The sequence below is a fragment of the Branchiostoma floridae genome, chromosome 11, assembly GCF_000003815.2.
Source record: "Branchiostoma floridae strain S238N-H82 chromosome 11, Bfl_VNyyK, whole genome shotgun sequence".
Lineage (NCBI taxonomy): Eukaryota > Metazoa > Chordata > Leptocardii > Amphioxiformes > Branchiostomatidae > Branchiostoma > Branchiostoma floridae.
Genome location: NC_049989.1, coordinates 19,619,081 through 19,630,677, shown reverse-complemented (window position 1 = coordinate 19,630,677; position 11,597 = coordinate 19,619,081). Strand labels below are relative to the sequence as shown.

Here is an 11,597-nt window from a genome sequence, read left to right as displayed (position 1 = left end):
AAAGGACAGATTACAGCCAGGAGACACTGGAGATTTATTTTTGGTCTTTGTTAGAAGTTGGTTCTGTCACAGCCTGCTTGAAGACCCTACGGCATCAAAATCTTTCGACTACGTTTTTTTAACGAAAATGACCGCAAAATACCCAAAAAATATAGTATAATTTGCAATACTCTCTCAAGTTTCCGACTAAATGCGTAGTCTTGTCGATGTCGTATTTAAAGCAGGTAACTGTAAAATTATTGTTAAATTCAGTTTTATCTCATTCTGTGCCGTGTTTATGTGCTCTCGACGACGAGCCCAGGATATGCATGTTTTGAATACTTAATGAGAAATTCTTTTGGTGTCAAATTTTCAAGTGCTTCGGAAACTGGCAACGATTTGAAATGTCACAAAGTTTCATCCTCGATAAAAAGAAATAAACTTTATTTCAGAAAATATCGAAAAGTTTTTTTAAACGTAAATGAAGTTTATGTTTTTTCTTGTCATACGTCATAAAATTGACAACATTTGAAAGATTTGAAATACACGGAACCCTTAGTTAATTTGTTTCTAGATTAGCAAACAATGCCTTTAGTCTTAAACTTTCTTGTGTTTTAATGTGGTGTTTGCACTCTGCATTGAGCACAACAATAGAAAGGTACGGATATGTTTATGACTGTACTTTTAGGTTATTGTGAGGGACTAAGCGGTCATCTTGAGTCAAAGTTTGAGTAAGTTTTCTATGAAAGACTCCGACCCCACCCCACAATATATGTAATTGAAGGACGTTGATGAAGGTAAGGCATCCAGGTCATGGAATATAAAGGTTACTCAAGCAACTAGACAACGTGTTTATAGACAATCAGACATTTTAGATAGCATCTATTACCTTTTGCCAGACAATTTTGATAGACAGCAGATTATATCTAAAATGTCTCACCGTTGTAAGCCTATTACTATTAGGTTGAATGAGTTGGTTTGTCTTGTGCATCACTTTAGTAATTAAAAAACAAACACCATAAGGACTGTATGTAACAGTTAGAGATTATGGTAATGTTATCTCATGTAAAAATGGCCTAACCGTTGTTGAAGGTATCTTACCCGCACGGAAAAGCCCCTCCCCCTAAGGGCAGTATGGGGGGACTCTATCTGTGTTGTCTGCAGTGCATGGCGTAAACTCAATGACTAAGTGTTGATTTAACAAGGATACGCCTTCCCTCCGGCTATACATGTGAGTTGTCTGCACACCAAGTCAGAGGAAGATAATACGGTGGTGCCCTTTTTGTCGTTGGCTGAGGGCCGTGCCACGTCCGTCATACGGCAGGACATGTATGGAAATCTTGTGTCTGTCGTGGATGTTTTGTACAAACTGCACATTTCTTGTGCCCGGGAAATTTGCCGTAGATCATGGCTGACAACGCTAGCCTTAGTTTCTAAAACGTGTACAACCAGAGCAAGCCGCTAGGCTTATTAAGAAAGATCTGTGTGAGTGCTTTAAATTTTGTCCAACTACACTGCACATTCACCCGTGAGTAAGTACGCTATCGGGACGTACCGGGTATCGAATTCGAAAGGTGTACCGTAGTTATTTCAGATAAGGTGATCAAGAACACAACGACGCATAAATGCTTGTTTGTGTACAAATATTGAGCTTTAAAACACCGTATCGTATAAAACCTCGATAAAAGCTTGGGGTTAAATTTACAATTTACAGTGTGCGTGTTGTATTTGACATTAGTCGAGACCTCGCTTCTTTGCGTGCGTGCAATGCGCTTGCTGTTTGCCAGTAAACACAACGGAAACCACTTTATACTTTGCATCGGGCATGTTTTGAGTCGATACTCTTCTCAGCGACCACCTGTCCAAATCGACCGTTTTTTTTTCGGTCCCCCGGGTGGTCGTCTTGGGCAGATTTGACTGTACTTGTTGTTAGATCTCTTGGGCATCTTACACAAGTTTGACAAGTTTTATTCAGATGGTACAGACTTGCAGAATGTCCAGTTGGAAACATCCTGAATTGTTCTGAACATCACAACTCCACTGTACTACATTAAAACAATATAGGGCACCAATCCATATGAAAATATATGCCATTAAAATATTTGAACACTGATTTCTTTTAAATATCAGGTACGTCGTGCGGCAGAACATCTGTGTTCTTTATCTGTTACATGTAGACATCAAAATAACTGAATCAATTACAAGTACACCTAAGACGACAGGTCACAGTGACATAATATGCGCACTTCTGACGCTGACTCCATTTTATAGTCTAAATTTACGATCATCACAACGTCTAGATACTTTGCAGACAACTAAGCGTATCTGCCCATGTGCACAGGGTGTCAGTAATGTACTTAAGGCAACGCCTACTTAGACACCTCATAGGTCATCATGTTGACAGTGTTGATACGGTAATCGTTAATATGTCTGCGTTGGTTAAATTCTCCCGGTTTTCGCGAACAATCTCTCTACCACGAATTCTAGACACCAAGACATAGTATTTCCAACGTATTATTACTATGATACAAAATTCCAACCAGAAACATTTGAACATAAAGAAAGAGGTGTATTTTACTCCAGAACATGGTGTTATTTTCCAATCGAGGGCCTGTATGTATCAATGAATAATCAGCAGAATTTTTGCAGAATTCCACTCGTGGCGAACTGCGCGACCTGTGTTTTGTAAAACAATACGATCCTCCATGCAGATCCTACTTAGTATGCATCACCTGTGCGTATAGACGCTTTCTTCGTCGGGGATATTTTGCGGGGCGATAAGCACTGCAAGGAGGATTGTTGCTAATATATCAAAGAACGCAGAACAATACGCGTTTTTTTCTTCTTATCGCTCTGAAATAACTTCTGTACCTGAAATTTTCCAGGCCTTGTAAAGCACATTATATTTAGCCATATATTATTCAGAGGGTGCCTGGGGAGATTAATAGAATACTCCACGTTGTTAACAAAACAAACATAGCCCAGCAGTAGTCTAAAGACCAGCTTGCTTTGTTGAGACTGACAGAACCCTGCCGTCCCCGGGGACCCATACAATCCAAGTTTTACGTCCCCTGCTTGTTAAAGTGGCCTTGTGGTTAGGCTTGTTGATTTACTGGAGTCGTGTGGCGTACTGGCATGACGTTTGGCCATACCCCACGGGCACAAGTTTCAAATATTAGTACATTGATCCATCCACCGATCTTTCGCCCTTGGAAAAGGCACTTTACAAGTACTAAGTCATGTTTTAAGAAAGCTTCAATGGAGAACCCACCACACTTATCGAAAAGAGTGAGTGGTTCAAAACCTACAGTCATATGGCCGCAGCTGGGGTAATTACTGTCGTATTGAGTTCACCCGAGTTATCGTCCAATCTCAGTCGTTCCAGACCCTTGCGATTTAGCCCCGCCGGTACCTATTGTAATGTCCTCACGACTCAGCTCATGACGAGCCTAATGCTACAGTACTAGCTTGACACAAGGCTAGAGGGAAAACATTCTGCATTTTTGTAAAAATGTTGCCTTTCTAGTTATATATCATGTGCAGTGCTTTTTGGACTAAAGATTGTTTCACACCACTCCACCCCCCTTGCAGGTATACAGAACTCTGACCGCATGAGCCGTTCTCTAGTTATATACCATTCGGTTGGAGTGCTTTTTGGACTAAAACATGTGGGTGATTGTTTCATGCAGGTATACAGAACTCTGACCGTGTGAGACGTTCTCTGACTGAAGATGAGCTACTCAGGGAGCTGTCCGCGCTGGACGAGGCCCTGAAGGACGGACTGGAACATGGCAAAAGGGATAATGGTAATATGTTTATGTCATTTCTGTTGAGATTTGCATTGTCTGTGTCTTATTAGTCTCCACTATTCTCTGGCTGGTTACCCCCGAAACGGGGAAGTTTTCATGACAGGGAACTACGTACAAAGGACAACTTCACACAGTTTAGGTGTAGATCTTAATGAAGTTTTTAACAAATGTTTAATGTATTATACACCAATTCAGTATGGCTGCAATGATATGTACATGGCTGTCATGTATATGCGAACTTGTTTGGTGCTAATAAACCAGTCATTCATTCATTTCTGTAAGGTTACCATTCCACAAGACGTAAATCGCTGCGACCTAAATTGTATTCTTATAATCTTTGAATTCAACAATTGTTGAGATGACATATATACAGAGAACTTATAGAATCATTGGCAGGGCTGAGTAGCAAATGTATTTTTTTCTCTGTCAAAAGGTTAAACCGGTGGAGATTTTTAGTCCTCTATCCCTAGCCAGAAATAGATTTATCCCTAAAAACCTACTGAAATGTGGTTTGTGACAATTTTTCTAGAACTTGAAGAGAGAAGCAAAAGCAAAAGCAAAAGCAAGGAAAGTAAGGAAAGCAAAGAAAGTAAGGAAAGCAAGTCAAAAAGCAAAGAACACGGAAGCCACAGCAAGTCACACGGCAGCAAGGAACACGGCAGCCACAGCAAGTCACACGGCAGCAAGGAACACGGCAGCCACAGCAAGTCACACGGCAGCAAGGAACACGGCAGCCACAGCAAGTCACACGGCAGCCACGGCAGTCATGGACATGGACATGGCAGCAAGTCACACGGCAGTCATGGACATGGACCCGGCAGCAAGTCACACGGAAGCCATGAGCATGGATCTGGCAGTCACGGCAGTCATGGACATGGACCCGGGAGCCACGGCAGTCATGGACATGGACCCGGTAGCCACGGCAGCCACGGCAGTCATGGACATGGACCCGGCAGCCACGGCAGTCATGGACATGGACCCGGCAGTCACAGCGGCCAAGGACAAGGTATATGAGCCATTCTTCACAACAGCGACATTGCACAGGATATCGCTCAATTGGAAACGTTGCAAGATGCATGTAGAGTTTGCTGCTTGTAAGGGAATGCACGTGCAGCCTCTTCATTATCATCTTGGAGCTAACAACTTTCTTTTGGGCTATTTTTTCCATCAGATGTAGACGGAAGCATGTTATGGACTTGTTTTCCAGACGTCTTGTAGTGGCAATGTAATACATCCGTAGGATACCAGAGAAGCTACAATCGCTAGCGTATGTAGTAGTCACGGCTGCCCGCAAGCTAGTTCATGGTAATGGTACCCAACGAATGAATGTAAAAGCTGCGATGTTATTAGAAATATGCTTGCCGGTAGAAGGCATATAGTATATCATAGGATGCAGGTAATTGCACAAGAGGAAGCTATCTTGGGGGAGGTCAGCACTCTTAAAATGCTCCGTCTAGTTCATTAACACACACACGTAAAGTGGTACTGTATTTCAAACATAAAAATGGACTTATCCTAGATGTTTGTCAAGGAATAAGCAAACCAATCACGAATTTTTTAAAGGGAGTGAAAGAAGACATTTACGCTAGGACCTCATAACCATCTCCTAGATTAACAGAGATGGGTGAACCATGAACTTTCTGTAACCCAGGATCCGACGCCTATCGAGTCAGGTGTTTACAAAATGATGTCACAAAAGTGGAGGATTCCTCAAAGCTTATTTACTGAAAACTGGAGTTGGGAAGACGATAAGTCTTTTTTTGGTCATAGTCCAATCTTAATTTCTACCAAATACAGATGAACTTTCAAGCAAACTTTGTTCATTTACTTCCAGGTCATGGATGGGGAGCAGGAGGAGAAGGTGGAGGTCACGGATGGAGCATGTCCGGAGCAGGAGGAGGAGCAGGAGGAGCCGGTGGAGGATCAGCTGGAGGACACGGCTGGAGCATGTCCGGAGGAGGAGGAGGAGGAGCTGGAGGAGCTGGAGGATCAGCTGGAGGACACGGGTGGAGCATGTCTGGTGGAGGAGGAGGAGCAGGAGGAGCTGGAGGAGCGGGAGGATCAGCTGGAGGACACGGATGGAGCATGTCTGGAGGAGGAGGAGGAGGAGCTGGAGGAGCTGGAGGAGCAGGAGGATCAGCTGGAGGACACGGGTGGAGCATGTCTGGAGGAGGAGGAGGAGGAGCAGGAGGACACGGATGGAGCATGTCCGGAGGAGCCGGTGGAGGAGCTGGAGGGCACGGCATGTCAGGAGGAGGCAGTTGGAGCTGGTCATCATCAGGAGGAAGCATCTTTGAAGGTCTTGCCGAGGGAGGTAAGAAACGTAGAGACAAGAAAATAGTTGGCAAACGTTTTTCTAGACCTGCTGATGAGAAAGGACCAATTAAGATGGAAAGTTTAATCTCCAAGCACATCGTGCAGTAGCATAAGATAGTATCTAAAACTGGCAGAGGAGTGAAGCCGGCCTAGAAGTGTGTATGATTCCGGTAGATATACACACTTATAGGCCGGTGTCATTTCTCTGCCAGCGATTGATATTATCTTATGGTACCGTACAATCTGCTGGGAGATTAGGAAATTTGGCTTATGTTTTCTTCGCCAGACTTGTCGCTAAAGCGTTCAATTTATTCAAGCGTTCAAATAATTATACTAAGTTGTAATTTCTTGATAGAGATATATCTTAATGTACAGTAGAAGCCAGTTAATTGCACAACGGATTAACGCACACTTCTGCACGGAACTGCACGGAATCCCAAAATCCCAAACCGGTGCGGTCCAGCTAAATAACTTCGCAGTATTGCACCAGCCGGATAATTGCACTAAATTCACTGGTAAATAGGCCGTGCAATTAAGCGGCTTCTACTGTATAATATGGACGAAAATACATTCTTGTTGTATCTGCAGCATCGATATCGCTGAAGCAGTACTTCCAGTTCGGGTGGTTCTCGGCGTCTTCCTCCCTTGACGAGCAGCACGGTGCCGGGTACGCCGTGATCGGCCAGACAAACGACGACGGTTCGGCCGCCTACTGGGCCCCTGCCACTGACGACGCGGACCAGTACCTGCAGATCGACCTGGGTGGCATCTTCCAGATCTATTCGGTGTCCATCCAGGGCGCAGCCGGGCGATGGGTTCAGACTTACCACCTGCAGTACAGCGACGATGGCGCCACGTGGACGACATACCAAGACGATGCTGGTCAAGACATAGTAAGAGAAGCAAGAGTATCATCTCTCTAGCATAAAGCGCCTCAACCAAATGTGCCATATTACTACGTACTAACGCTAGTTTACCTTTATCCAAGGAGTAACCTATATTCGTTGTATTTCGGATGTCAAGTCAACGAATGGTACTTTCAAATTGCAATGGTTTCAAAATATAGCAGTTTGGAACCACTGTCCGTCGACGTGATATCGCTTAATGTTTTAAAGAAAACAACGGATGTTTCTTACCCCATGGATAAAGGTAAACTAGCGTTACCAGTTTCCGAGATCAAAATCTTGTCTGTTTTTGGTGCTTGGTGCTTCTTATCCGAGTTTTCAGTCGAATATTTATATCACCTTTAGGATGATCAATACAATTGCTCTGAACATATAACCTTATGGACAGTGAGCCCTCTGCGACCGAGAAACCCAAAGTGTTTGCCATTTTCTTGTTCCACAGGTTTGCGAAGGAAACAGTGATGACAGTGGGATCCAGGTCACGACGCTTCGAACCATCATCTCGGCTCGCTACTTCCGTTTCCGTCCTGTGACCTGGGGCGGAGCTGGGATCGCCCTCAGGCTGGACATCAATGCCGTCGGCGGTGGGTGCTCATATTCAGTAACTTTGGTAATTAATTCTAGCAGTCCACAGCCAGTCTATTTCTAGCTTGTCCAGCTAACTGTTCGAAGGTCGAATGTTCGAAATCCATCAGCAAGTAACCTTCAGGCGGGTTTCCTCCTCCGCTCGCATAGGCCTTCAGGGTACGTCTGACCAGTCTGGACGGGTCCATGCGGAGAATGTGGCCCAGGTACAGGAGTCTTATCCGGCGGATAGTTGTCAACAGGTTGTAGTCTTATGTAACATAAGGCCAAGGGTCCGTAAGATGTACAAAATACATAGTAACTTTGCTTAACTTGGACTTTATAGTTTTTTGTCTTGACCCTTACATGTTGTGCTATGTGAATTGCAATCGGACCACGCATACAAGTGTTCAATTTATTCATGTAACTTCTCAAGTTGAATCATAATTGACATATGAAATGGTGATCGACTGTAGAATAACGTTAAAGAATTCTTTATTTAGTGTGAACAAATATCTAGATCTTTTTGTCTCTTACCTGTGTGCTGTAATTTTATTGAGTGTCCTGACAGCAAACCTATTTGTTTGTTTGTTTGTTTGTTTTAGGTGGAGCTAGTTTCGGAGGAGGTGCAGCAGCAGGAGGAGGTATGACTGTCACAGGAGAAGCAGGCGGTGTCGGAGGCCTGATCGAAGGCGTTGCAGAGGGAGGTAAGATACCGTCTCCTGTTTTATCAATTCGGGAGATTCTACGTGTAACACCCTCGCTGAAAATGAATGCTTAAAGGGTTTTATTGACAAAAACTGAATTATTCTACGCTTTGCATGTGTTTTCAATCATACATTTATATTTTACTGGAGTTTCCAGTTATGGAGGCTGGGGTTACAAAAACCAAACCAAGGTCACACAAGGTTGCCAGTGGAATGATTAAGTGGCCGTGGGGCTTTAAGAAAGACACAACTCCTATCTATCCCTCTCTGTCGTCCTCCTTAGATAGGAAGGGAAATTTTCCAAACTACATCTTGTCATGAGAGCTCTGATGATTTCAACATTTGTTCCCAATTTTGTAATCAGAAGATGACGTAAGTCCTTCCAGAATTCTGTCAGTGATAAACAGACATACATGTACTGAAATATATCTTCATCCACAGCATCGGTGTCACTGATGCAGTCCTTCAACTTCGAATGGTTCTCGTCGTCTTCCGTCCTTGACGAGCAGCACGGTGCCGGGTACGCCGTGATCGGCAAGACATACGATGACGGTTCGGCAGCCTACTGGGCTCCTGCCACAGACGACGCGGATCAGTACCTGCAGATCGACATGGGGCGCGTGTATCAGCTGTCTTCCCTCACCATCCAGGGTGCGGCCGGCCGATGGGTCATTACGTACTACCTGCGGTACAGCGCTGATGGCATCACATGGCTGACTTACCAGGACGACGCGGGGCAAGACATAGTAAGCGTCACAACAATACAATAGATAGCCTTTGCCAGGGGGTGCCGTAAACATGTGTGGCATATGATTACATGCGCATGCTGAGACCCTAGGTTTTAGGAAAGTCACAGCTCCAGAGGCGGGCTCACACACTATTGAATTGCAAGTTCAATAGTGTAGGAGTTGGTTGTAGTGTACGTGGTTACAAATAAAACTGGTTACCACAGCTGGGGCTATCACTGTTGTACTTAGGTCACTACAGTGTCAAAAGGCTGCCATTATAGACCCTTATAATTGTAAGTTCCTTAGAATTAAGGCTTAGGTTGCAATTTCATGCAATTATCCGGATGCTGCAACAAATCAAAGCTGTCCAGCTGCACAACACCGCCACGGGATTGGGTGATTCTGTGCAATTAACAGAACTGTGCGGTTATCCGTTGTGCAATTAACTGACGTCTACTCTGTAGATAAACATGCATTTCAGAAGACTTACAGGTTGTTGGTTATTCCAAGGTTTGCGAAGGAAACAGTGACGATAGCGGGACCCAGGTGCTGACACTGCAGTCCGTCATCATGGCCCGCTACATCCGGGTCAACCCGCTGACCTGGGGGGCAGGTGGCATCGGCGTCCGGCTGGACCTCGATGTCGTCAGTGGTGGGTAGTTCGTCTTCATTCACCCTACAGTAGATACAAGTACATGAAAGTTGTGTACTTTTAATATGAGATGAATTTATAAATTTAGTGTGAGAACTTGACAAAAATGTTATAAGGAATGCAGTTTTTGAATGGAGATATTTCTATTACAAAACGGATTTATAGTGCGAGATCTGCAATTGCTACTATTTTCCAGTGAACATATAAACACGTGTGAACCGACCTTTAGACACAATCCAAGGGGGAATATCTTTCTTATAATTAGCTCCTTCTCGATGGTAACAACCTGTTTGAAAATCCCACTTCGTCGAAATGTGCCCAATTCATCAACCTTTTTTCAATGTATAGCGATGTAATGGAAGAACTTACTTTCCAAGCAGTAACAAGCGATGTCTTTCCTTTTCCAGGCGGGGATGTAGCAGCATTCGGAGAAGAGGTTGCAGCGGATGTTGGGGAAGCTGCGGCGGCGGCCGCGGAGGGAGACACCGAGGCTGCGGCAGAAATAACCGAAGACGTGGGAGAAGAACTGGCCGCGATCGAGGGGTTTGCTGAGGACGCTGGAATTGAAGGACCTGAACTCGGTACAGATAGCATCAATTAGTCTGTCATCACTTGGATTAACTCTTAGAATCGAATTTTCTCCACCCTTTTTTAAAAAGTGCTGTTCGAAAAGAGACACGATTCTTCCATCATGTATATACACATTGGTGAGGGGGAAAGATAAACTTTGATTTTAAAATGTAAGTCTAATTTGCCTATGATTTTTCTAGCACTTGGTTAACATACTTAATTTTTGTAACATGCGTATATACTGAATACACTCTTTTGTATTCACAACCGCGGCTTTATTTCCAGCAACGTTTCTGTGCCTGTCTGTCACCTTCCACTCCAGAAGTTTACATTGTCCTGCAGCTGATTGGTGTCGCTACTCACAGATGCGGTCCAAAAGTTTCTTTATTTAGTGACTAGCCAACATGATCAAACTATTGTCAGTTGTGCAAAGGATTTTCTTCGCGGAAACCAATGAAACTCCTCTGTTGGCTAAACTCCTTCCCAAGCTTATGATACTATCTTATGCCACCGCAAGATCTGCTTGGAGATTACTTACACACTATTTTACACAACAGAGGATGCACAGGAGGCCGCTCAAGAAGCGTATTCGGAGTTTGAAACTGCTGTGGAGACTGGTGAGAACGTGGAGGAGGCAGCTGCAGTGTTGGAGGAAGAAATGGAGGACCTGAACACCGAAATCGAGACTGCCCAGGAAGATGCTATAGGCGCGGAGGCAGCAGGTTAGATAATGTCATTTTCTGTGATAACTTTGTATATATGTACAGCTAAACTGATATCTATTTTCGGGATTGGCTATGGTAGTATTGCAATGGTGTTCAAGTGGGCAAAATGCTCGCCTTGCATTCGGTTGGTCTTTAGTTCGATTCCCGACCGAGTCTTATATATGTTGTAAACGATTCTTTTCTATTATTTGCGGCTTTTCTATAAGAACCAGTGTAACATATCCATCTGATATTTTTCTAGAAACATACTCTTTTTATCCTTTTTTTTGTCAACAGAGGTAGCGGAAGAACAGGCCTCCGAGAACCTTGAAGCCATACAAGCAGGCCTTGCCGCTGGGAACCCAGCACAAGTAGCGGCAGCAGCAGAAGGCATAGGAGAGAATGTCGATGACATCCTTGAAGCCGCAGCCGACGTGGGTCTTGACTCACCTGCATTAGGTATGCACACATACACCTTAAAGTGCTGAAGTCACCAATTACACTAAAATGCAACAGTTCCTGACCTCAACTCTCAAGCAATCAAGCACCTGTATGTAGTATTAATATTTACACAGTCTTTGTTCATTGAATAATGCCTTTATGGTTAAATGTAATCAGGAAGTGTTCCATTTTGGTAACATACTAACTAGGGATAGCTACCTC

General features: G+C 44.0%; 1 protein-coding gene across 1 annotated transcript in view; it reads left to right on the top strand.

Moving 5' to 3' along the window:
* The window catches only part of LOC118425336, a gene marked incomplete at its 3' end in the record, with an annotated part of 51,819 nt that overhangs the window by 694 nt on the left and 39,528 nt on the right, over positions 1-11,597 (top strand). The window contains exons 2-12 of the mRNA XM_035834145.1: positions 3,669-3,785; positions 4,318-4,794; positions 5,623-6,102; positions 6,693-6,997; positions 7,452-7,593; positions 8,179-8,280; positions 8,722-9,026; positions 9,519-9,660; positions 10,068-10,241; positions 10,788-10,952; positions 11,232-11,393. Of these exons, the coding sequence (XP_035690038.1) occupies positions 3,669-3,785; positions 4,318-4,794; positions 5,623-6,102; positions 6,693-6,997; positions 7,452-7,593; positions 8,179-8,280; positions 8,722-9,026; positions 9,519-9,660; positions 10,068-10,241; positions 10,788-10,952; positions 11,232-11,393 (2,571 nt within the window). The remainder of the gene's footprint in view (positions 1-3,668; positions 3,786-4,317; positions 4,795-5,622; positions 6,103-6,692; positions 6,998-7,451; positions 7,594-8,178; positions 8,281-8,721; positions 9,027-9,518; positions 9,661-10,067; positions 10,242-10,787; positions 10,953-11,231; positions 11,394-11,597) is intronic.